Below are 27664 nucleotides of genomic sequence, written 5' to 3'. Positions count from 1 at the left end.
TCAAGGGATTTGGATGGGTATAGTATACTGATCCAAGGTCTGTTTTTCTCTACTGTAGAGCTCTAATCACAGTAAACTGTGCATTTGTAATCATCTAGTGAATTATGGTGGAAACATTAAGTGTTAAAATCCTGGCCTTTCCTTTGGAGATCTGGGTTATTTGGATGCTTGTCTAGACTTGACTACAGACATATCTAGGTATACAGGCCTTTCTCCACGTATGTTTAGGCCATGTAGATGATCCAGATAGTTCCAAGGTGAAGTATTTCCTACGTTTTATTTTTTGAAGTATAGTTGATTCACAACATGTGTTAGATTCAGGTGTACAATAAAGTGTTAATATTTTCTTCTTTTCTACTGCCATCCCTGACTAGTTGTGATACCTCTCCCTTTTACCTGGATTCTGGGCCAGTTGGGAATGAGCCAGAGTGTTGATTTAGTACTGATCTGAGAGTAAGAATGGAGGATGGTAGGATTCCACATGATGTGATACACAGCCAAAAAACAAAGTATGGAGGATGGGCCAGGATTCCAAAAGAAAGAAAAGAGCTCTGACAAATAGCATAATGAAAGAATATTCAGGTTGACTCAATGGCTAACATTTACAACTTTATAAATGAATTTAATTTTTCAATTTTTAATGGCCTTCAGTACGTACATTCAGATTGGTGATATAATACAAGGAAACTGGTATTTGGAGTATTCACTCATCTATTTGATTTTCTCTCAAGAGCTAATTCTGAAGTGTGCATTTTATTCCTGGCTACATGTAGTGATTAGATAAACTACATAACCTTTAAATCTCTAAGGTAACTGTTAAATCTGAGTTAGGATAAAATGTGATTGCAGGAGTTCTAACCTGGCCACACTCTCTGCTTAAATGTTGCTCTTTGCTTTTGGGGTCCTGGAAAGAAAGAGGGTAGAAATGTTAAGGGAGAAGGATATTGGTACATGAGGAGCACTCCTTAGAAGTGAGAACTCACTGCGTTGTAGCTCTACATATAGACTAGAGACTTCCTCTCCCTGAAAATCACATAAGCTGTGATAAGAGTTAATAGGTGCCACTACCTCCAGTTCCTGGTTAATGTATTCCTGGAGCTAAGAAACAATGCAGACATGACAAAAGAAATTTTATTTGAATTTGAAGCACATCACATGAATTTTTTTTCTTATAGGACATATGTGATATGGCTGAGGCATAAACTGAGCCATCAGAAAAGGACAGTCTTTTATTTAAATTTTGCAGCAGATAAATCACGTGTGGATAAACAAGAGTTAATTGAATGTAGTTCGTAGGAAAAGTCAAATGCTGAATTTGTAAGCATTTCTCCAAGGGTATGGATGTTGTAATCCCCACCCCACCAAAAAGCAAATGAAAACCATTTTATTCACACTAGGAGATATGTTTGATCTGAGGTACGCAGATGTTGGCCTGGCCTTTGTAATCAAATTGAGTGCTTCTGCCCCAGATGTTTAAAAGCTCCCAGTTCAGTGCAGGACAGTAAGGAGCTGGGCTGAATTTTGCTGGTGGCTTGTCTTTTTCAAAGCATGTTTTGTGGAATTGAGTCTTTAGGGCTGCAGTTTCCTGTACAAACTCTTGGCCTCTATTTTCTCTTGCAGCCTGGTGTCTGGTTTGGATCTGGTCAGATGAACCGTGTCTCCTGGCTAGCTGACAACCCACAGGAGGTAAGCCTATAAAATGGCACAGGCCATGGTTGTTCATGTGAGGAGGACCACCTGGGAAAGATGGGTGGTTCCCACGTGGAATACTGTTGAGCAGTGCTCTGGGGCAGGGACTGACCAAACTTCTTTAGTGCTCGAGGCACTTGTCTGAATTTCTTGGGATGAAAATCATTTCCAGCCAGTCGCTGGTCTTGTCTGGATGCAAGGATAAGTCATTTTTCTTCTGCATCTTCTCAACGCACCGACCTTGCAAAGTTTGCACGTGGAAGCGTCTCAGAAGGGTGACCAGGATGACCTTCATCATCACCATGGCAATGTACTTTCCTGCACAGGCCCGGGGCCCAAAGCCAAATGGCTGAAAGTACCTGTAAGGAACCTGGGAAAGAGATCAGACAATTAGCCAGAGTACTAAAGGCTGCTGCTGCTGCTGCTAAGTCCCTTCAGTTTGTCTGACTCTGTGCGACCCCATAGATGGGAGCCCATCAGGCTCCATCGTCCCTGGGATTCTCCAGGCAAGAACACTGGAGTGGGTGTAGTAAAGGCTAGAGTCTTGCCTCTTGGTTTGATTCACCCTGAAAACATAGTCAGTCAGAATGCTCGGTTTTAGTGATTTGGCCATACTGCTTCTTCACAGACAGGAATGACTATGACTCAGATAAGACTCTTTCTCCTTCCAGTTTGATTCACCCTTTGTGATACAGACACAACCTCAATAATTCCCAGCTACATTTTCATGTAAAGTACTCAGCTAGCTCTGTGGGAAGGCCACATCTTTACTGCTGTTCTGCCAGTCACTGAGACAAAGACTGTTGTTGTCCCAGGCCATATAACCTGATGACAAGGACAAATTTAGGCAAAAGTTTGGATTCCTGTCCTATTAATGCCAAGAATCTAAATATTTTTTGTTATACAAATATTTAAAGGGACACATCTCTCTGTCTTGTCTTCATTTGGGCTTACATATTGTCTGGCACTTGAAGGATACTTAGTAAGTTATTTTCGACCAGTTGGCAACATGGTATGGGTTGCTTATATGCAAGTACAGCGAATTAGAGAACTGGTTTAACTAAGATCATATCTCTTCCCATATGGAAATTGAAAACTGGGGTATGCGATGAACTATATGGATAATTCAGGTTCAAAAAGAGTCATTGCCTAGAATTTGACATAACAGAGGCAGAATCTCCAGTACACCTCAATTAAGAACAAGGTGGGAGTTCTAATTACCAAGTCCTGTTTAGAATAGAGACTAGTACTTGTGGGGCCATTTGGTGAATCAAAGGCAGGCTGAAAAAACCAAATCATTTCTTCTCATTTGATTTCCATCTAATCATCATACATGATGCTATAGCTGAATCTACATGATGAGAAGGTGATAAGTTTAAATGGAAAAGTGGGTTGGTTAAACAAACTTCATCTCATTTTAGGCAAATTAAGGGCCTGAATTGTTCACACTTTGATCTCTCATGTGCCCTCCATGAAGACATTTCCAAGAGCTGGAGAGCCAGCTTCCTTGGCTTGAGGACAGAACTGATGGGCATGTTCTAGCCGGGGGAATTGTGTTCTCTCCTGGTGATGCTGGAAGGGATGAGTAAATAGAATGAAATGTACAAACACAAATACAGAGGGGATTTAACAGTTGATTCTTTCAAGGGTGGCACACTCAGTTTTAAGGAAGGACTCTTACATTCTTGGCAAAATTTTCAAGAGTAAATTCATTAGGCTTTGGGAAAAACTCGAGTCTATGCATTCTTCCAAGATTCAGGATAATATTAGTCCCCTTTTTCACCGGGTAGCCATCGATGACATCATCCTCTAAGGCTTTGCGCATGACTAGGTCCACGACGGGCTGGTATCGCATGCTCTCATTAATAAAGTTTTCTACCACAGTTAGCTTTTGAATATCATCACTCTTTATTTTCCTTTCACCTGTGGAAGCAGACAAAAAGGACAAAGGAGGTCATACTAATTTCAGTGTTGTTATAGGTCAGTTTGAAAAAATTTATATATATAATTCTAATATATTAATATGCTATGTTTGGTCCACCAAGTCTTATGAAGAGTCAAATTTGAAGTCGATTATCTTAACACCTGAGGGATGTCATTGAGACATCTGGACTTGTAGAAAAATAAGGCCAGGTAACATTGGACCCACATCTCCACATGGCAGCCGCTGGCTGAGGTTGAGTGGCTGAGGAGCTCTATAGAGAAACTCCTCTCTGAAGCATCATGTAGACCTACCCAGTCTGCTTCAAACATTTATCAGCTACCTCTGTGGTTCTTGAGCTTTGTTCCCTATTTTCAGTTCTAGAAGACGCTAATTCTTTAGTCAAAGAGGGATGGTGACTTTAATCATGTTCAAGGAAATGTTCTCTTCTGGTATCCTGTGCAGTCATCTGTCAGAAAATATCTTTGATTGTCCCTCCTCCCCATCTCATCCAGGACAACCTGGTGTGACAGAGTGGCAAAAACCCTGTCTCTCCACCACACAAAATGGGGTCCTCAGATCAGTCCCAGGTGAGCTGGGAATTGGTGGACACCTCCATGGTCTCAGATTGTTTGGCTCCATACCGGTCAGAGAGGCTCAATTTATCCTCAGAATTGGCAAAACTTTAAAGCATTCTCAAATGGGTATCACTTCTGTAGAATGAAAATCAACCCAGAGTCCCAAGGCAACTCTGGTTTTGTACAACTACTCTATTCAGGAGAGGTCTCACTTGATCAGAGAAGTCTACCAACCCAGCCCCTCAATAGTGACTCTCCTTGGGGAATGGGAACAAGACTGTAGATAAGAGTAGGAGGGATCAAGGGATATTACATTCTGCTTTATAAATCTCTCCATTATTTGATTTATTTCCAACCAGCATGTATTTTTTTTATATCAGAAAAACACTGATACCTGTCTGGCATAATGTAAATATGACACAATGACTTGCTTCATTATTCTCTGGGTGGGTTCTAGAAAGGTTTTGCCATAAGATTATTAGGAGATAGAAACTGATATTCAGAAGGAATTGATTTCTAATCTCTCTTGTCTGTTTGATAAATTCTTACCAACAACAGCCTGGATTTCCCTCATTATTGCCTCTTCAACCTGGGGATGCTTTGCAATGAGAAACAGCATGAAGAACACAGAAACAGACATGGTGTCTGGTGCTGCGATCAGCATTTCCAATATGCACTGGTTTACATTCTCTCTTGTCAGTTCTCCACGTTTCTGAACAATGGAAGGGGGGAGACATATTGGGAAAGTGAAAGAAAGGTCAGAACAGGAAGCGAAGTGGCATTCAAGGATCAATCACCTCAATAAAATGAAATCGTAGGAATTATGCATCATTTGGATTGACGATAGACTTTTACGTTAATAACCTTCAGTCTAAAGCGGAACAATTTAACCAAAGATTTCCGTGTGTTTAGTGTCTTTGGACTTCTTGGTTTTCATATTTTGTGTTGTGCAGACACAGATGTTTCAGACTTAAGTCTTACCTGATTATCTAATAGTAGACTATTGGATTGGACATGATAGGTACTGGAACAGATACTCAAGAGCAAAAACATGCAACAATTAATAGGGAATTTTTAGATGCCTATACAGAAATAGTAACACACATATGTTGTGAGGGATTATGGTTAGTGCAGGTCTGTATCTCAGACAGAATCAACTCAGTGGCAAAATCCATAGAGTCTTCCAGTTTCTCTGCTATGAAAATACTGTCTTTTTTTTTTTTCTATCAGAATTTCCATTTCATCTTTCAAATCTTTGCTTGAAAAATCACAGGAAATATTACCTACTTGTACACAGTTATGACATCTAGGTAAACAAATTCAATTGCCATTTAAAATTTGCTTAATTGAAACCATTAGTGTTCATGAATAACTGAGTTTATACTTAATTCTTTGCAAATGTCCTTAAATTATATATGTTATATAAAGTTAAGGAACCAGAGTTAGCCAATATATCTCAGCACTGATAGTAAAATCAAGATTGTAATCTGTGGTTAAGGGTTGAAAACTGGTACCAAAATGCTAAATCCAATTATGTTTTCTGATATATGATTGGACCAGTGCTGTGCTTAAATTAAACATCAAATCCCAAAGCTAGTGAATGCCATTGGTAGGAGCATGCACACCCCAGTCTGCCATGGGCACTTCCATTTTCTTTATCTCATATCCACTTAGGCTACTTTTATCTGCATAACCCCAAAGATGATTAAACTTGAGGTTCCTCTTCTACACAGGAGTTATTCCTCTTGATATTTATCTCATGCCTTGAAGTTTCTGCCTCATAGTAACACTGACAAAATAGTTGTTGAATGAATGACTAGTTACATCGATAGGTTTCTGCATTTTGAGAGTGTGATGAATGGTAAAACACCTTGGAGAAGAGTCAGGGTTCTGGTCCAGGTTGTTGTCCTTCCACATAACCTACTTTTAGTCTCTGAGATGTATGTCTCTTTTAAAATGAAGAGATCAGACTAGATGAACGTTAAGGCCATCTTGACATCTTTATTCTGCTATTCTTGTCTTTATATGCATTCATGTATAATTGTATTGGTCCTTAATTTCAGGGAATACTATTCTGTATTAGGTTAAATGTACAACAAATCTTTCTTTCAAATTCTTGTTGACACATTTGCCTACACATTTAAATACTCAATTGACCTAAATAGCCTCTATGTTTACTCCAGTTTAGCAGAAGTAAGGGGATATTCTTTAATATGCCTGCTGTTTTTAAAGTTTTCTTCTTCTTCTTCTTCTTCTTTTTTTTTTTTGGTTTCTCAGGGAAAATGTTTAAACATTGAGAGATATTATTCAGGAGAGTAATTTAATGTGTCATTCCAAATAAGGATGTTTACTATTGTGTATGTCTGTGAGTATGATTACAGGCACACACTCACACATCATTCCAAATATATAGCAGGGATATATTCACATTCATTTGTTCATCTACCCAGCCATTTGTTTAGCAAATATTTGTTGAGTGTCTCCTATATTCACTCAATGGTGGTCTAGAATGTTCATAACATTACTTACCTAAGCAGTGGTTCCCAAATGGTCTGGGATATACTGAAAAGCCCTTAGACTTTGAATTCATAGAGAATGTCTTGATAGAGTTGAATCCATTTCTAAGTATCTGCTTCCTCCCTTTGCCAGAATCAGGGTCCTATGAATATCCATTGGGATTCCTCCTATTCAGGTTAAAGCTTGCTCCTAATTAAATGTATGTATTAGAACTTGTTTGTCATTAAAAACTAGGAGAATTGAGTTTAGTGATAGTTTTCAGAAAATACAAACTCTCTGACTTACAAACTTAAAAGAACGCATCTGTTGGAACTCTGAATGTATTTTGTACAAGATAATTGTGTCTAGGTTCCTAGTGTAGGCCACAAACACCTTCAGTGTATTCTGAGACTGAAAAAACCTTACACTTAAGAAAATAAAAAGTACAAAATGATACTTTTGTAATACTGGAGATTCAAAGAAGGAAAAATATAAAATTGAATATCCAGGAATGGAAGTAGATGTCCCAGAATCCTATCCATAAATATATATTTTTTAAAAATTTTGGCAGGATTAAGACAGATACTTTATGATCTCACTTATATATTGGATATTTTTTAAAAAGCCCAAATCCCAAGATCTTTGTTAAAAGAAGAGATTGGTGATTGCCATGGAGTTTGTAGTTTGGGTGTGAAATGGGTTAAGGGGGTCAAAGGTACAAACTTCCCTTCAGTTATATGATTGATAGGTCGTGGGGATGAAATATACAGCATGGTGATTACAGTTAACATGCTGTTTGCATATTTAAAAGTTGCTAAGAGAGTAAATCTTAAAAGTGCTCATTCAAGGAAAAAATTTTCTAACTATGTTTGGTGAAAGATGTTAACTAGATTGTGATGAACATTTCTTAGTATATTCATGTATTGAATCATTCTGTACACCTGAAAGTAGCATAATGTTATGTGTCAATTATGCCCAACAGTAAAAGTATTGGTGTTATTGCAAAGGCATGGGGGGGTGGGGCAGAGATGGAGATTAAATGATTTCTCTAGGTCTTTAGTGCTTTAGATCAGAGAAGATATTACCTGGTTCACTAACCATTGGCAAATTTATATAGAGAGGGAATATTGCTGAGCTAATTTCAAAGAAGACAAAGAAAGCTGTTATATATTTCCATGCAGTAAGTTTCTATGGGCCTGCTGACCATAGTGAAGCTAAAGTAATGTAGCTGTGGTTTAATATGATTTTTCAGACCACCACACAATCTGACCACAGTGAAGAGATGAATCACTGACCTTCTTGATTCAAGTCACACTAAGTTCTGGTTGAGACAAAGAGAAGTGTTTAAAGGACCATGTGTCCAAATCATCCATCTGATACTCATCGACCAGTTGAGAACATGTAAGAGCAACATGAAACTGACTTCCTGGACACTAATATTACTGAATTTCAAAATGTGCAAACATGATGAAGTTAGCTTTTCAACCAAGTTTAGGAACTTAAGGCACTGGAGAATTTAAGATACTCTGGACATCTGGGGAAGATATGAACAGAGGGATGGAGAGAGATAACATGTTTATTGCCTACGATGTGACATGCTCTGAGTTAATTGCCCTATATAGAGGATCTAATTAACCTCTATACCACCATGGAAAGTAGGCTATAATTTGTTTCAAAGAACTTCCCAAGACCATTTGGTTACCAAGCGGTAGAGATAGGATAGAAACCAGGTCTGTCTACTTCTAGATCCCCTGGGCTTTCCTCTGGTTGTGGCTCATTCAGTGGCTGGCTACTCATATCTAAAAACCCAACGACTATCCAGTAGGCCATTAGGCATCTGTACAGTCTTCTGCTAGGGCACAATCTGAGACCAAAGCAAACCCAATAATGACAATTTTAGGATCCCCAAAAATATAAGATACATAAATAAACAAGACATCTTATAAAAATTCATCATGAAAAAATTTTGTGACTACTGTCATTTGCTACAAGTTGGATTAAGTAAAATTCATTCAGAAGCAGCACAACAACAAAATGATTTGGTTTTCATTTCTTCAGACATGCATAGAGAATTCTGATAAATAATAACAATAGGTTCAGCCAACCCTTCTCTTTAACTCAAAACACACTTCAGTGTTCTAGGTCCAGAGATGGGGCTGTCAACCTCTGAGGTGAAAAGCACCCCTGGGCCAAAGGCTGCCTTTTCCTCTGTGGTCCGGTCACACAGGCCTGAAGTGCTATAAGAAGTGCTTCACCAGCATCTTAATCAACAAATCCCTGTGGTTTTGGAGACAAGTAAACTTAAAAAGACTCCAGCAATAGCTAAGACCCAACACCAATCAGTCTCATCAATAATTATTCTAAAATGTGTTACTTACACAGACTTTTCATACTTTCTGCACAGCCAAGAAATCTTAAAGAAGATGTCTGGTTTGAGAAGGAGAGCTTGCCATGCATCAAAATACCCCTGGATTTTAACCACGATGGCACTTTCTGGAAAACATCAGAGCAGATGAGCAAAAATGTGAGTCCAAGAAGGGTATGCCAATGAAAGAAGATCCCCTGTAGGCTCTCCTAGCATCTTGGACTCTAAGCAGGACAAAGTTCTGTCTTCAGTGGGTGTTACAAACACATGAATGTCACCAAACAAATCAACACTAATCCATTCTACTTTAGCACCTAAATGGCCAAGTTAACCAGAGATTTGGTAGTTTTCATGTTTATGGTAGAGACCCAGCTTAGAATCTCACATGCTTCTCCTTGGCTGAGCCTCCAACATCTTCTGTTTTCCTGATCATGGGAAATAAACAGTAATTAATGTTATTATGGCCTCAGTCTGGCACCAAAGGCAAAAAGTCTTACCATTCTTCTGTTTATATTTCAGTTCAGAGTGTAGAATTCATGTAGTTTTCGGTGCCTTATCCTAAGTCTCCTGAACAGTCAGTTCTTAATTGATTTTCTTTAATTACATTGAATCCCAGGGAAAAGATAACTACTTATTTTTTCAGATTATATACATGGGAAGGGAAGAGACATAAGCAGATGCAGAATCTGTGGTTCATAGAAATGAAGAACTTTGCCCAACACCATACAGCCAGTGTGGCTGGCAGCCCCTAGGCTGCAGCCCAGTCCTATCTGACCTCAGGGCCTTGTCCTTTCCTATTGGTGCTCTGGGTCCCTCAGGCCCACTGAGAGTTTAGCAAAGACCTAGTGATCAGGGGGAAATACATATAACTCTGTATGGATTATACAGGTTCTTAACCACACAGTCTGTATCCATAAGTTAACAGAGAGCTGTACATTGCACTTTTCTTTACCCCTCCTAAGGATCAAGGCTGTTGGGAATCAAGAAGAAGGGACTTCTAAAATAGGTACCTGTCAATCCTTAGGAGAGATGTGTGCGGCAAGAAAAGGCAAACAGGACTTTGATATAGGACTCCCCCCTCTATGAAAGGGGATCCAGGCAAGAGGCTGTGACTAAAGTCCTCAGAGCATATGGGGCTCCCATCCTGATGTCAGTCAGACAGGGGTCCTGTGACTCTTGTAATGAATAATTAAAGAGCAGGGGAGAGGAGGCGAGGAGAGTGGAGAATAAAAAGGGAGGGTTTATCACTTGTTTGTTTGTCCAAATGTAGTTGATCAGGGAGTAGGTGTGATAGCTCAGCTGGTGTGGGTGAGTGTGAAAATCATGCCTTGTTCTTATGCCTGTGATGTTATTCCCTCAGATCTGCAGGAGGTTCAGGGCCACACTTCATCTGGGGCTTTTTTCAGATGTCCATTCCAAATCAGAGGGTCAGAGGCCTTTCTGACCACCTTCTCTCTCCGCAGTAGTCTTGGCCTCTCTCCAACCACCCCCATTCATTTTATAGCCCTTCACCCTACTTTTTTTCCAAGGCACTTATTTTTGCCTAAAATATTGCTAGATAGTAACTTGTTTACTGTCCATATGTCCACTGGGATGTAAACTCTTTGAAGGCAAGGACTTTATCTAGTTCATTGCTGTAACCCCAGAACCTAAACCTTCCATAAAATAGGCAATCAATAAATATTAGTTGAATGAATGTATGAATCAATAAAGACTGTTAGAAATCAAATCAGGAGAAATTTCTTTAAGCTGACAACAGAAGAATGGAATGAATCCACATGATTGATATTTGTTCTTTTGTTGGTTAGAGTTGCATATGTGTGTTTAATGATTTTTTTCTGAAGTGTAGTGAGGAAAGCATCTTCTTAAGTGAAATATCTTTCCAGTGTTGTTATAAATGTTAAATCACAAATTTTATGTGAAGTGGCTTTTTATACTGCTTTCACATAGTAGATACTAAAGTTAATGATAGTTATCATCATCATTTCCAGCAGCAGCAGCAGTACCCTTATCATCATATAGATAGAATCAAAGTTTTCATGCTTAGTGACTTTGAGGGAGAGGTGTGTTTGTCCATTTATGTGTTGCGTGTGTGTATATATATATGTGTGTGTGCCTGTGTGCACGTGCATATGTGTGTGTGTGCGTGTATGGAGAGATAGAATGTTTATTTGTGTATGTATGTGTATATTTACATATGTGTGTGTGTGTGTGTGTGTGTGTGTGTGTGTGTCTATATTTTGGCCAAAAGAATGGCCAAAAGGTGGGTAATGATTAAATACATAGGTTTGGTGATTAGATGTATTTATGACCAAATGAAATGATCATATCTATTAAGTTTTAGGTTAGAAACTTAATAGATGTGTTTGAGTAGAATTATCCTATTTCCTAGAGCAATGAGGAGAGATACAAAAGAAATAGAAAATTGCCCGCACTATGGATTTTTATGATCTTATAAATGAAGAATGCAGACATACCAGGAAAACACTTTAGGAATACTTAGAAAGATTTAAAGAAGAACAGTGTACAAAAGAGCGTATCTTTCCATGAGTTCATTACCCTTCTAATGCCCTGTTTAGTAAAGGGCTGAATGTCAAGTCATGAGAATGAAAATTTCAGTACCATCCAAGGGGATCCCAGGAAGAGCATGTTAGAGGTGTCCAGAATGATGCGCCGCATGAGGGTCAACACGTCCACATAGCCCAAGTCAATGCGGACCTCCTCCAACCTGTCCAGATGCTTGGTGATGAATCAGCACAGATGGTCACCATGCGCACCAGGCCAGGGCCGGACAAAGCTGAAGGGGACAACATCAGAGTGAGCTACCTCCAACTCCAGGACACACAAGCAATCAGGCAATTTTGGCCTTTTATGTTTGGAGCTTAACTGACCACAGATTTTTATTAAATTAGTTGAAATTTTCATCTTTAAATTTTCTTCTATATTCTACTAATTGTCCAGTATCAAGTATCATGTTTATTATTAAAAATAGACAAATGGATGAATGAAAAATGAATATTTTTAGAACAAATGACACAAAATTAAACTTGTATCTACCTATGACAAATCATTTGAGAGACTGCAAATGAAATCTTTAGTACTGGTGGTCATAAATTACAAACCAGTGATTTTCTATATTTATTATATACATTTCTCCCTAAAGAAGGTTTGGATTTTCACCAGGGTGATATTTTATGTCTCAGTGGGTGGCAGAATATTGATACAGGACTATTCAAATTGGATCTTACTTTTATACCTAAGGTGCTTCCTGTTTAATTGTAGTTCATATTTGTAAAGTGTTAGTCTTCCCAGGCAGCGCTAGTGTTAAAGAACCCGCCTGCTAGTGGAAGAGATGCGGCTTCAGTCCCTGGGTCTGGAAGATCCTCTGGAGAAGGGTCTGCCAGCCTATTCCAGTATTCTTGCCTGGAGAATCCCATGGACCAAGGAGCCTGACAGGCTATGTCCATAGGGTTGCACAGAGTCGGACAGCACACACACATGCACAGTCTTATAAATGACCAAATATACCTCTTAATTTTGGTTTTTCCTCAAACTACATCCAATGTACTCAATGTCAAAACTTCAAAAAAAAATTTTTTTTGTTTGAGCCATCTTCCTCACAGAACTGAAAACACTTTAAGTGCAGTAATAACCTATTAGCTTTATAATTCATGTGCACAGAACATGGTGTCCCTTGGAATGAGTGTATGAAAGGATGAATGAAACCAGGTAGAGTGAAATGGCTCTGATCTCTTCCCTTGCTTGGCTCCTGACCATCTGAGCAGTTAGTAATTTTGATGGTAGGTGGTCTAACATTAGACTTAACTCTTAAAGTCCTGCTTTCTCTTTTGTTCAAGGTTGCTATAAGGTTTCTTTAGGAGTAATCTCTCTCTTTTTTCCTGTATTTTTCATTCAATTGTATTGTAAAGTCAGAGTCCTCAAATAAAATAAATCAGCTGTGCTGCAGAAGCCCTTTAAGGCACACTCTGAAGAAGAAAAGAGACCTGGTGAGTGGTCGAAGATTCTAAACATTTTCACTCACCCATATATAAAAAGGAAGTTTGGGTTGGCAGCACACTTTCTGACTGGGAGTGACTTGGAGATATGGAAGGTGGGAATGCTGTTTCCTGGGTGACTGTCACATCAGCAAGTGGGACCAAAAAAAAAAAAAATATTCCTTCATGAATCAATCCTTTGCATGAAAGGTTGACCTTGAATATCAGTCCCAGGCTGATGTCTGATTTGCCTTTAAGTTCAAGAGTTTGAAACCACATTTCAGATGTATAAACCACATTTCAAACATATAAACAGAATGGACAGACTCTAGAAGCTGGAAAAGTAAAAAAACACTTTCTCCCTAGATCCTCCAGAAAGAACACAACCTTGTCAGTGTCTTGATTTTTGCCCCATGAGACCCACATCGTGAATCCCAAAGAAAGGCCATGCCAAAGAATGCTCAAACTACTGCACAATTGCACTCATCTCACATGCTAGCAAAGTAATGCTCAAAATTCTCCAAGCTCGGCTTCAACAGTACATGAACCAAGAACTTTCAGCTGTTCAATCTGGATTTAAAAAGCCAGAGGAACCAGAGATCAAATTGCCAACATCCATTGGATCATAGAAAAAATAAGAGAGTTCCAGAAAAACATCTACTTCTGCTTCATTGACTATGCTAAAACCTTTGATTGTGTGGATCACAACAAACTGTGGAAAATGGGAAAGAGATGGGAATATCAGACTACCTTACCTGCCTCCTGAGAAATCTGTACACAGGTCAACAAACAATAGTCAGAACAATAGTCAGAACCAGACATGGAACAACAAACTGGTTCCAAATTGGGAAAAGAGGACCTCAAGGCTGTATATTGTCACCCTGCTTATTTAACTTCTATGCAGAGTACATCATGCAAAATACCGGGCTGGATGAAACACAAGCTGGAATCAAGATTGCCAGGAGAATATCAATAACCTCAGATATGCAGATAACACCACCCTTATGGCAGAAAGTGAAGAGGAACTAAAGAGCCTCTTGAAAGTGAAAGAGGAGAGAGAAAAAGCTGGCTTAAAACTTAATATTCAATCAACTAAGATCATGGCATCCAGTCCTATCACTTCATGGTAAAATAGATGGGGAAACAATGGAAACAGTAACAGACTTTATTTTCTTGGGTTTCAAAATCACTGCAGATGGTGGCTGCAGCCATGAAATTAAAAGATGCTTGCCCCTAGGAAGGAAAGCTATGACAAACCTGGACAGCGTACTAAAAAGCAGAGACATTACTCTACTGACAAAGGTCCGTATAGTCAAAGCTATGTTTTTTTAAATAGTCATGTATGTGAGAGTTGGGCCATAAAGAAAACTGAGTGCCAAAGAATTGAAACTTTTGAACTGTGATGTTGGAGAAGACTCTTGAGAGTCCCTTGGACAGCAGGGAGATCCAACCAGTCAATCCTAAAGGAAATCAATCCTGAATATTCATTGGAAGGACTGATGCTGAAGCTGAAGCTCCAAAACTTTGGCCACCTGATGTGAAGAGCCAACTCATTGGAAAAGACCCTGATGCTGGGAAAGATTGAGGGCAGAAGGAGAAGGGGACATCAGAAGATGAAATGGTTTGATGGCATCACCGACTCGATGGACATGAGTTTGGGCAAACTCCAGGAGTTGGTGATGGACAGGGAAGCCTGGCGTGCTGCAGTCCATGGGGTTGCAAAGAGTCGGACATGACTGAATGACTGAACTGAACTGACCCACATCTGACTTTTGACTCATAAAACTGTAAGATAAAGAATGTGTAGTTTGAAGGCAAAGACTTCAATTTCAGCAGGGTATAAAGAGATAAATCACTAAATAAGGATATTTGGAATCTAGTTTCTGCTCTTCCATATCTGGCTGTGTTGCCTGGGGGAAAGTCACAAGCTTTCTAGAAATGTATTTACTTAAGTATGAAGTTCACAGGCTGGAAGAGATAATGCACCACTTCTCAGTTCTAAAATTCTCTAAGTTATTTGCAACTTGCCTTCTGTTAAAACATCTGGGATGTCAGCCAGTGGTTCAGCAAACATGTTGCTCTGTTAAATGAACTATATGGCTGACACACTAAATTCTTAACTGAAGTGACATTAAGTATCCAATGAGCCAATTCTTTGTCACATCCAAAGGTGGATGTAGAAACAGGAAGAACCAAATTGAAGTGGTTAAATATGTCGGCTCTGAGGTTTTCTTCTGTGCTACCTTTTATTAATGGTGGATATTGAGCATGGTACTTAACCTCTTTATGCCTCAGTTTTCTCATTTGCAAAATGTAGGTGATATTTACCACATGGAGTCGCTGTGGGATTAAGGTATCCAGTGTTTTAAACAGTGCCTGTTACAGAGTACGTGTGTAATGAATGCTGTGCTGTGCTCAGTCGCTTCAGTCATGTCCAACTCTGCGACCCTGTGGCCCTCCAGGCTCCTCTGTCCATGGGGATTCTCCAGGCAAGAATACTGGAGCGGGTTGCCATGCCCTCTTCCAGGGCATCTTCCTGACCCAGGGATTGAACCTGCATCTCCTGCATTGTCAGGTTCTTTACACTACTAGCACCACCTGGGAAACTCACAATGAACCCTAGCTCTGACTATTTCAAAACTGTGAAGCAGCAGAAGTTAATGATTTCATAAGGCATATTCATAGACAAAAGAGCAGAATTTAGCCAGACACCTGAATACCTTTCATAAAGTAATTTCTGACAGCTTTCCAGATAACTGGACTATTGTTAAATATGATGCCTTTCTCATGCATGCCAATGAACTGCAAGCCAAGTTTGCTGCCAAATCGAGATGTATAATGATTGTGCTTCATTACACAGAACACACTCGAGAACCTACAGAGAGAGCAAACCTTGGGGTTACTTGTTAAGGGTCAGGAGAACTCAGTGTGATGAGTTTGCTGACCTTGTGTCTCTCGTAGAAAATGTCTGTTGATCTAAATTCAGTGCATAATTTCTAGTATTCAGATTAAATTAAATGAGCACCTCCTTCTTTGTGTTAGCAAAAGAACCTCCTTCTCTGGTTGAAACATTTCTACCTACTGGCTCTTTGTTTGAGCATTACTAAAGATCAACAGACAACACACACATAGAGTTATTTGTTATTTGCCCTTCTCTAATAGCAAGTCTCTAAAATATTATCCACTAATGTGGTCAAAGCTGCAAGCCTGAAAGAAAATGCACCCTCCACACCACCATGTTTCCAGGAGCCTCCAGCCCTGAAGCAGCCCCACTCCAGACAGTGCCCTTCTCCTTGCTCCCCACCCCCACCCCCCAAACCCTGCCTCCCCACATAAGGGAGTCTCAGAATTGGGAGATGCTGGAATAATTGAAGTCTCATCTCTTTAGTCTGAAAGCAGCAGTTCTGCCTTGTACCACATATTCCCCAGAGTCTCTAATCAGGCCTGGCCCCTCCAGGGGTATCATTCTGGGACTGAAGGATATACCTGGGTACCTCTGCCTTGAGCTTGACTGACTTGGGTGGACCTGGAAGGCTCTCTGTGGTGGTGACAGTTGCTCTCCCAGAGCTCTACATTCATCATGAATCACCAAGGTCTTCAGGGTCACAGAGTTCTCCCAAGACATAGGATATATTGAGCCATTAGATAGCCCTTGATGTGGCATCCGTGGGACTTTGCCAATAGCCCAGGCTTCCTTGAACTTCCCAGTTCTTCTTCCACTATTGTGCCTTCTATCCTCACTCACATGCCCAACTCTTTAGTCCTGAACTGGGTTTCAGAGCAACTAGGAAGGTGGAGGCAACCCTTCCCCACCCATCTCCTTCTCCAGGACTTATTTCCTACTCCTAATCCCAGTCTAATTTGGGCACAATAAGCAAGGAGCATTATAGAATGTTGTAAATTCCTAGCTGAAGACATACTGGGGCCTCCTCGTGTGCAGAGAATATTGTCTTCATAGGACAACGGTACAGAATTCTTCTACAGAGAGCCTTACTTTGTCGAGATTTTTCTATTAAGACTGCTTATAAGTTAGGGTATGGCATTGGCAAGAAAAGTCAATCATTTAAATAATTTACAATTGAGAAGATAAAGAATAAGAGGATAGTTCTCTTTAGTATAAAATGTAGGGTAGCTTTATTTTTTCCATCATATATTTAATACTGACACGAATCCAGATACTTCTATTTGTATTCCAGGGAATTAATATGATTGACACACAGATAAATTTTGCCCTATGTACAGACATCATGCCATAGAAAGGACTGAACTTCTTATTAATTGATAGATTTCAGAATTCTAGCTATTTTTACCATTCCCCCCCCTTACTCTATAATCAAAGCGGCAAGTAAGTCATTTGTATACTCTTACTGCACAAACTAGGATCAACAAATTTTAAGTTCTTAGAGGACAAACAGAATACTATTATTCTGCTCTGACATTTAGAGCTTTTGGATATATCATAAAATGCATTGGTGTGTCCAAATGTTTTGATGAATTCTGCCCAGTTAAAAACTTCAACCCACAGGGAGCCAAAACCAGTGCTCTGTGACAACCTAGAGGGATGGGATGGGGTGAAGTTGGAGGGAGTGTCAAGAGGGAGGGGACATATTTATATCCATGACTGATTCTTGTTGATGGATGGCAGAAACTGACACAGTAATGTAAAGCAATTATCCTCCAATTAAAAATTTGTTGTTGTTTAGTTGCTGAGTCATGTCTGACTCTTGTGACCCCATGGACTGTAGCCTGCCAGGTTCCTCTCTCCATGGAATTCTCCAGGCAAGAACTCTGGAGTGGGTTGCCATTTCTTTCTCCAGGGGATTTTCCCGAGCCAGGAATTGAACCCAGGTCTCCTGCATTGCAGGCAGATTTTTTTTTTTACCAACTGAGCTACAAGGGAAGCCAATTAAAAATAAATAAATTAAAAACAAAAACTTCAACCAAACTTAGTGTTAGCTAATAAAGAGCTAACGGTTACTCCCAGAGTCTGTGGACTCTGGGAGAAGGCGAGGGTGGGATGTTTCAAGAGAACAGCATCGAAACATGTATATTATCTAGGGTGAAACAGATCACCAGCCCAGATTGGGTGCATGAGACAAGTGCTCGGGCCTGGTGCACTGGGAAGACCCAGAGGGATCGGGTGGAGAGGGAGGTGGGAGTGGGGACCGGGATGGGGAATACATGTAAATCCATGGCTAATTCATTTCAATGTATGACAAAAACTACTGCAATGATGTAAAGTAATTAGCCTCCAACTAATAAAAATAAATGGAAGAAAAAAGAAAAAAAAAAAAAAGAAAAAAAAAAAAAGAGCTAACGGTTAAATCAATTGTCCACCAGGGGGCGCCAATATCTCAGTTAGAGACAGATCTGAGTCAGGCTCTGACTTGGCAAAGAACAAAGAAGGCAAGACAGAAATGACATACACTTCTTTAGGGTTTAAAATAAATAGGCTGGATAGATCAGGAAAATGATGAAGGGAATGTTGGTGAGGAGCTAAGGACACCAGCCCAGAGCTCTCCTGACACTCAGGAGAATTGTAAAGACCTCCTTCCCTCAGCTGGGCCAGCCTGTAGCAGCAGGTGAGGGAGATATTACACTGACTGAGGAGAGATCAGAGAATCCACAAGCTCAGAATGGATAGTGGACAGTGTAAGATGCCCGGTCCCTGGAGTCATTATCCTTCTGGAAACATGACTGAAGTCAAAAGCCATCTCCAAAGATGGCAAACCTATTGTCTCTTCAAAATAAAAAATAACCAGGAAGTTAGTGTCGGTGGTAAAGAGAAGCCACCCTCATTTCTGAGTTTAAAGAACTCACAGACCTGTGGTGAGGTTCAAGATTGATGAGTACTAGAAATATGGGGAGACAATCAATGGAATAACTGGTACCAAACATTCAAAAAACACTTGCTTCCTGTAGACCTGTTCTGTGCTGTCACTCACACTCCATCAATCCTGTCACGTTTCCCCTTTCCTTTGTCCTCTAATATTCCTACTCAGTTCTCATACTGAGGTCACTGCAAGAGAAAGTGAATATTAACAGAGAGACCTGACTGCAGCCACCCTAAGCTGATCAAATTTAGTATCCATAATATTGAAAGGTTGTTGCTGAACGATAAGATGCGGGATTCTTGGCCTCCAGAGGAGACAAATTCAATCCGGGGCCAGAGACGAGGCTGGATCACTCAGAGCTTTTGTGTAATAAAGTTTTATTAAAGTATAAAGGAGATAGAGAAAGCTTCTGACATATGCATCAGAAGGGGGCAAAAGAGTACCCCTTTGCTAGTATTAGCAATGGAGTTATATACTCTCCAATGAATCCAAAGAATGTCTGGAGGTTGTAAAGACCTCACCAGACCTACTCCCATAATTTACATTTTAAGATAACAGAGTTGGCCAGAAGGTTTAATCCAAAGATTGTCCTCAGGCAGGATACATTATTGTTATATAGTCACTCACAATGAAAAGAAAGGAATGTCATAAAACTTAGAATGGCACCAGATAATTCATCCCTGGCCATACAACGATTGACTTGAATCTTGTAGAAGGGCAGATTACCAACAAATAGTTTCATTTACATAGATTAGGGGAACAATACCTGAGTAAGTAGGTTGGGCCATTTGGTGGAACCAACTTGAAGATAAGAGTCATAGCTTAAGACAATATTTCCATAAGAAAAAGAAATGTATTGGTTAACTCAAGGTTTGAGAGTAGTTAGCTTCAGGTGAAACCAGGTGTCATGGCAACACAGCATTTTAAGAGAAACCTCCTTTTAAATTTGTATAGAGAAGAAAAAATATGGCTGGTTTGTTTCCTCCTGCCGCTTAAGAGAGATAAAAATGTCTGGCACTTGCAGCCTCTTTCCTCTGTTTGGAGACCCCTGGCCTTCCTGCCTGTTGCCCTCTCAATATGAGATCACCTTCCCCAGTCTCTTGATGTGATGCAATATGAAGTGTACAGGATTAAACAGGAAAGTATTCTTACAAGTTAGCCTGAATCGAGTTGAGCCCAACAGACCTGGTGTTCAGTTTATAAGCAATACCAGGAATAGAAGAGTATGTTCAATGACACCATAATGAGACAATGAAAGAAATATGGAATGTGTGACATCCTGTAAGACAACTGACATGGTCTCTTCAGAAGGTCAAGCTCAGGGGGCAAAAAGTAGGGCAATTGTTCTTCAAACTTTACTGTTCATTTGAATTTTTCTTATTAGAAAGTTAGAAAAGTATCTCTTGTCTATAAGTAAAGTCTCTCCCTTTCATGCGTTCTCAACTCCCTTGAGCCTCTGCTTAATTTGTCCTGGTTGCCTTGTAAAAACTCAATCCTGGTTAAAGCCAACTCTTAGTTAAGTCTGTGCTTGCACATGGCAGCTGAATGGGGCTGGAAAAAAGGCTATTGATGCACTTGGATACGGGCTTCCTAGGTGATCAGTGGTAAAGGATTTGCCAATGTAAAGTGGTAAAGTCTCCGGCCTGCCAATGTAGGAACCACAGGAGGTGTGGGTTCAATCCCTGGGTTAGGAATGAGCTAATCTCTCTGTTAGTTCATCCCATTTTACTGGGGATGATCTTCCATGTCTCTGTTCAAGGCCAATTCCACATGTCACTCCTTTGTCATCTCACCTGGCACACTCCTCCTTTCTGCTGCGTCAATGGTTTTCCTCTGTGACTCATCATTCCCACCAAAGCACACATGTCATAGTATCTTGTATCTTAGCAAACAAAAAGACTTGGACGAAATACCCCTTTCAGCCTTATTCTATTCCTCTGCCTCCTTTAGGACAAACTCCTTTGAAGAGTTTGTACCTGCCACCTCCAATTCTTCTCTCCCCATTCTCCACAGTGGTCACATTTTGCCCCCAGAACTCCACTGAAACTCCCCTTGTCAAGGTCACCCTTAACCTCCCTGGTGCTAAATGCAATGCTCACATCTCTGTCTAGTCATGTGGCACTATCTGGATACTTGCCAGTTCCATCCTCCCTGACATGCGTTCCTCACCTGGCTTTCAGACCACCACTCTCTTCTGGTTTTCCCTTTTCTGTTTGGCTCTCCTCCTCAGCTCCTTTGCTAGTTTCTGACTACAGTGGAAGGTCTGGATGGTCAGAACTTCCTTCTTAATATTCCATTCAGTGGTACTAAGCAAGTCAAGTCAACGTATCTGAAATGGAATCCTGATTCTTCCCCATCTGAAAGATGTTCCACCCACCTCATCTTCTATACAGCACATATGTACCTGATAATAGTGTGGGCTCCCATCCTGGTTTGCCTGGAACTATCTGAGTTTTACCGTAAAAATCCCACAACATGGGGATAAATTTATACACTATTAAAATAGATATATAAATACTATAATGATAGTTAGTATTTAAATTGGTAGCAGATGGGCCAGTTTGACCCCAGTTAGTGTATTAAGTGCTACTCCCTTTATTGATGCTACCCACATTCTTCTTTTGATATTCGTGCAAACACCAATATATACTTATGGCATGAAGTGTCTGTGACCCCTCATTACTTACAGCACCCCTGCCTGGGGAATGGTGCGCAGTTTACCTACAGATGATCAGATGCCCTCGCCCCACCGCGCCCAGCTGCTCAGGCAGAAGCCCAGCAGCACTGGTGCCTGACATCTCCCCCACCCACAACTCTGCAGCCCCCACTTCTTCAGAAGTAAGCTGATCTGAAAAGTTGGGCCATAATCTTAGCACAGTTGTAATGAAGACAGATGTCAAACTTTTAGAAGAGAAAAGACCTGGCATATTATTCAAAGAAAAAGCTTTCTGGGGTCCAGTGGGGTCTCTTCAAGAGGTACAGGAAGTTCTGGGAGGATCTGAAGAGCAGCGAGGGAAGGAGATGGGGACAAACACGTCCTATTCCTGCGGGGAGCTCAGCCCTTAACAACAAAATTGAGCGGCTCAGAGGCAATTATAGAGAACACAGAGACTCCAACCAGAGAAAAGCCTGTGAGGACAGGACAGGGGGAGAGCTGGGAGAGCAGGGATGGAGCCGGGGGCAGGGCAGATGGCTGTTGTCTGTGTCCTCAGGGCGAAGTAAGCAGCTGACAGTGTCGGGGTAGGTAAGGTCACTTTCCTCTAAGGTGCAGACTGGTCAGATGCCACGTGCTGTGACCAGGATCCTATTTCAGGAATCGCCTGTGAGGTTCCTGGGCATTTATCTGGGGATCTGTGTATCTAGTGTCTGCAAGCAGTTTCTGTCCTGGTCACCTGATCCTTTCTCAGGTGCTTCCTTCTTCCCTCCAGGTCTCGAGTCTTGCACCTCCGCCACCTGACCTAGACTTTAGGGGGAGAAAATTAGACAAATCCACTACAACCTTCTTCAGTATTTCCCCATACTGAAGGGAAAAGCCCTCTGTCCTGGAAGCTTCTTACCTTCTCTTCTCCCTCCAGCTCTGCAGAATGTTTCAATCACTTGGGGACCTCTAAAATCCTCTGATGACTGGGTTCCCTCCCCACTGGAGACTGTATGAGTTGGGTTTATAGCCAGAGCTGTGGGGTTTTGAATAGAAGCCAGTGTGAGAAGCACTGCTTTAGTTCTTGAGCTGCAGGTGTCATCCTTGACTTAAGTAATAAAAAGATATCTTTAGCAATAGACATCAAAATATCAAAATGAGTTTGTTTTTTAATATGAAAAAACCCCAGCCTTGATTTTTAAATATATCCCCAGTTATCAACAGACATACTTGCTAATAATGAGGGTTTCCTCTCCATGTACCCAGACTCTCATGAATTCTCCACACATCTTCTGGTAATTGCAGGCACTGCCGATCCCCATCCAGAGGAACCTGCCATAGGAAATGAGGGGCCCAATTCCCAGGAAGTAGCCAGGACCTAGGAAAGTCATCAGATCACAATCAGTATTTCAGCACCACTCAAAAGAGCAATTGCTTAAGATACTGCTGTTCTTGTTCCTATAAATCCAAATGTCCTTTTACATCTTCTGCTGTATGTAGGTGAGTCACACACACAAAATAATTAAAACAACAACACAAGTTAACATGAGGCTCTTCATAGCTCTATGAATTAAAAGTAGTCCAGATTCTGTACCTTACCACTTCCTTTTGATCTTAATAATTTCAGTCTGAATGGACCGGAATAGATGTCTACTATATTCTTGCTGTGTTAAATGGTATCAGTGGTGTCAGATACAAGTCAATCAGTCCCTCTGAGAATAGGAATGAAAATGAGGACAAGTGACAAATTGACAGATTTGTCTGGTTGCCGAGTTTTGTCTGAAAACTTTGGATTTGAAAGCACTAGTTAATGGAATGGGTAGGTTTGAATTAACTTGTGATTTTGGTGTCATCTTTTTAACTGTGAGAAATGTGGTCTGCAAAGACAATGTCCAAACAAAAGGCATCCATTTCTGTTGTTGTTGTTTTTTTTTTCCCCCAGAAAGGTTTGGTTTAAGAAGAGAATCTTAAGTCAAACCTCATTAGACAATATAAAACGAAGCATTGAGTAATGAGGTAGTGGGTCTGGTCAGTGTCTCGACCAGAGTCTGAGTCTGGTGACATGGTTTTTCTGAAGAGCAGTGGCCCTCATACCCTTGCTGATGTAGATGATGACAGAATTGTAAAGAGCATGAATCTGGTGAGCAGCCAGGGGATTTGTTGTTGCTTATATCAGAGAATAAACCTGGTAGCTTGATTTCAGGGGTGATGGTGAAAAGTTAATCAAAAGCGTGTTGGAAAGATTTTAGGAGTTCTGTTGTAAAGTTATAACATTTCTATATCTTACTCCTTAATTCCATTTTGTCAGTGAATTAGTCTTGGGGCCAAAACTTACTCAACTGTCTGAGACAGTACAATGATGGTAATTTAGATAAGTCTTTGTGTGAATTATTTAAATTGGATGTCAAAGTCCAAATCTGACAAACAAGATTTATTACTTAACTTTGAAGTAGCTGAATTAATGTGGAAAAGACTGTCAGGGTTTTCTTTTTGCCCTTAAAATGGAAAGTCTTTGTTAATGTCTATATAACACAAACAAGTTTGGGAGTCTTAGGTCAAGGAGTCTTAATCTTGTTATTATTCTAATAACACTATAAGCAGTTGACTGACTCATAGAATTTTTTATTGGACTGGGTACACATGCCTGCTATGAGGAATTCTCCCTGAAAACTGCAAAACAGTCTGATATTTCTGAGAATTCTGTTAATCTGCTAGTGTAGAGTGCTGGGGTTTCTATTAGAATTATCTAGGTAATTATATTATACTCTTTTTTAAAAAATTTTTAATTTTTTAAAGTTAATTAATTTATTTTAATTGGAGGCCAATTACTTTACAATATTGTAGTGGTTTTTGTCATACATCAACATGAATCAGCCACGAGTGCACATGTGTTCCCCATCCTGAACTCCCCTCCTACCTCCCTCCCCATCCCATCCCCCAGGGTCATCCCAGTGCACCAGCCCTGAGCACCCTGTCTCAGGCATCAAACCTGGACAGGCGATCCACTTCACATACAATAATATACACGTTTCAACACTACCCTCTCAAATCATCCCACCCTCGCCTTCTCCCACAGAGTCCAAAAGACTGTGCTTTACATCTGTGTCTCTTTTGCTGTTTTGCATATAGGGTCATCATTTCCATCTTTCTAAATTCCACATATATGCGTTAGTATACTGTATTGGTGTTTTTCTTCCTGACTTACTTCACTCTGTATAATAGGCTCCAGTTTCATCTACCTCATTAGAACTGATTCAAATGCATTCTTTTTCATGGCTGAGTAATATTCCATTGTGCATATGTACCACAGCTTTCTTAACCATTCATCTGCTGATTAATCCACAGAGCTTGTTGAAGATTCTTTGAGGGTGTGATGTTTCAAAGGATCCACAGAGGTCGCCATTTTTCTTCCACTGTCCAGGGCCTATCTAGCCCTTATGGTGGCCCCACCATCACCACCACACCCAAGAATAAAAGAAAATAAAGGGTGGGATGACGAGAAGGAATCAGTTCAACATGGGAGAGAGTAGAGACAAGGATGAGCAAAGTTGAAGGGAGACAGGACAAGAGCATTCCAGAGGCATTTTCACCTTCAGAGCAAAGCTGGAATGAATTTGAATCAAAAGAGCAAAGGCAATCCTGGAATTTTACCTTGTTTTATTCCATCTTAAACTTACTTTAAAGGATACTTCTACCAAGTATATTTTACCAAAACAAAATGCAAACTAGAAGGCATTATTTATCTAAGGTATTTTAATGCTTTCATTTAACATGTACATAACATGCACATACATGTGATGATTGTTATAAAAATACTCACCTGAGTTCATTTGCTAATATAGTGTGGCTTCAACCATACCCTCAGATTTACTCTTTGTCATTTTCAAAATTGTTTTACCCTCATGGACCAAAACCCCAAGAAAATATTCTCCTTAGATATAGAACTAAACGGTTGTATTATCTGGTATTGAGGTTGTGTTTTTATAGTTCCAAACCAACAGAAGAAAGCCAGTGATCAGCAGCATTGCAATGCTGGCAACAGTCACACCTTCGGCCACCATGCCGGTGACATCATAATGCACTGGGTTCAGCACTTACAAAACCATCTTGTGGTCCTTGATCTCAGGGGAAGCAATTTAAAGTCCTGTAGAAATCAAGAGGCAGGAAAATTAGAGAATCCCCCAAAGGTACATCTAGGACTTCTATTGCTTCAGAGAATGCTGTACGATAGAGATGGGTGCTTTGTTTGATAATGTGATGGGACATTTAGACAAGACAAATTTGTGATTTCAAGTCAGAACAACCAATCTCAAGAGAGAGAGCTTTTGGTTTGAAGTGTGACCTTTCTGACCTTTGCAAAGGATCATGTTCTTTTAGATGCTTGTTCTGATAGAACCTTATCATCTTGCCCTTGAGTAGGTAGAGTGACTGAATTCTTAATTAAGAGCCAAATTTCTTACTGAAGTACATGAAAATGTAACTTATTCCAGAGATGGAGTCATTCTATGACTTCATCAGCATTTTGTTTAGGCAATCTTTTCCCTGGAGGAAACCTTTTTTTTTTCTTTTAAAGCATCCTCTCACCTTCTTCCTGCTGAAAATTACTTTCCCCAGAGAGTAAGCTTTTTACAGTAATGAGAACTTTTAATTTCTCATTCTTCATTTTTCTCCTGACTCTCATCATTTTTATGATCATTACCTCAAACTTTTCAGCATGTAGATTGCTTATTTCCACTTAATTAATTTTGGGGGATTTATCTTATTATTTGATTTGGAACAGATTTCTCTATAGCCTCATTTTGCCTAATTCACTGTTTTTCTTCCTATGTATTTGATTTTGTACATTGATTTTGTTTCTAATCTTGGAGATTTCCTTATGAGGAAATGTCCTGTGGGCCCAGCAGTACACTGCGCTCTGGTCACCTGAGCAATATACTTTAGGGGTGCCCTCTATGTTGGCTGCGTGAGTCTCTCTGTTGTAGCAGGCTGATCACTGTGGGCGTGGTGATTGACGTGGCTGCACCAAGGTCAGATGCACACTGCCTTGTGCATCCCTGGAGAAGGAAATGGCAACCCACTCCGGTACTCTTGCCTGGAAAATCCTATGGATGGAGAAGCCTGGTAGGCTATAGTCCATGGGGTCGCAAAGAGTCGGACATGACTGAGCGACTTCATCAGACTGCCATCTGTAGTGGGCAGGTCCAGGTCATGAAGTGGCTTTGAAGCCCCAGGAAAGGGGGGCCTTGGGCTAATGCTGGTCTGGTGGTGACAGAGCTTGGTCCTGGGGTAGCTGCTTGTGGGTCCAGGACTCCTAGAGCTGGGCCAGCCTGTTGATGGGTGGGACCATAGCTCAGAAGTGCTAGGCCTAATGTCCCCCTCCTGGTGTGCAGGGCCAATTCCTCACTTGGAATTGGGTGCCTGTGGAGTCTGGGATGACCCAGAGCTGGTGACAGCCCACGGGTGAGTGCACCAGATCCTAACACAGCTAGCTGTGGGACCATGGTTTTCCCAGGGCTAGTGTCCACCTACTGATGAGTAAGGCCAGATCCCAGGTCTAGGGGTGGCCCCCTGGTTGAGTGGATCTGTGTCTCTGGTTGGAAGGTTCTTAGATTTCCTTAGGTCCTTAGGTGTTAGCCTGCTGGTGGGCAGTGCCAAGGCAGAGGGGGGCTTCTCAGGACTAGTGCTGGCCCCCTACTGAGTAGAGCTGGGTCCCAGGGTCTCTGGCAGCAGGGCCCTAGTTTGACACCCAGAATTTGTGTCAGCCTGCAAGGGCTAGGGCCTAAGCCCTTGTGGGTGAGGCCAGATTTAGGGCTAATGTAGGCCTTCTGGTGGGTGGTCTGGGTCTGATGACTAGCTTCAGAATCCTGGAGGTCTGGGGCCTTGCTGGGGCTTTGCTGGCCTGTTGGGAGGGAGGGCCAGTTCCTGGGCTGCTGGGTGCACAGGGTGTCCTTCAGCAGCAGGGCAGTGGGGCAGTATCCCCAGCCAGGGGATACTGGGTGAACTGGGACTTCCCGTGACTCGGGCAGACTCGCAAGTGGGTGAGGGCAGGTCCCTGCACTGATCGTCTAGGCAGAGAGTTTCACAATGGTGATTACCAGCACCAGTGTTTCTTGGTAGGATGTGCTCTCATTAATGACTGCTGCCAGCA

The 27664-nt window shown here is 40.9% G+C and overlaps 1 protein-coding gene and 1 long non-coding RNA gene across 7 annotated transcripts in view; one reads left to right on the top strand and one right to left on the bottom strand.

The window, feature by feature from the left end:
* Window positions 1–9503, top strand: part of LOC110133545 (uncharacterized) — a 143338-nt gene extending 133835 nt beyond the window's left edge. For all 6 annotated transcript variants that reach the window (XR_011488290.1, XR_011488286.1, XR_011488291.1 and 3 more), the window contains 2 exons: window positions 1621–1686; window positions 9089–9503. This is a non-coding gene — a long non-coding RNA (uncharacterized lncRNA). The remainder of the gene's footprint in view (window positions 1–1620; window positions 1687–9088) is intronic.
* Window positions 1295–25622, bottom strand: CYP19A1 (cytochrome P450 family 19 subfamily A member 1). Its single transcript, XM_070469281.1, is given in 12 exon segments — window positions 1295–2059; window positions 3371–3612; window positions 4738–4902; window positions 5333–5393; window positions 5395–5446; window positions 9063–9177; window positions 11672–11686; window positions 11689–11796; window positions 11799–11846; window positions 15765–15919; window positions 22747–22896; window positions 25480–25622. Coding segments are annotated over 12 exon segments (1503 nt in total). The 3' UTR covers window positions 1295–1810.
* Between the last annotated feature and the right edge of the window lie 2042 nt (window positions 25623–27664).

This window comes from Odocoileus virginianus, chromosome 6, assembly GCF_023699985.2.
Source record: "Odocoileus virginianus isolate 20LAN1187 ecotype Illinois chromosome 6, Ovbor_1.2, whole genome shotgun sequence".
NCBI lineage: Eukaryota > Metazoa > Chordata > Mammalia > Artiodactyla > Cervidae > Odocoileus > Odocoileus virginianus.
This window is presented reverse-complemented; position numbering and strand designations above follow the sequence as displayed.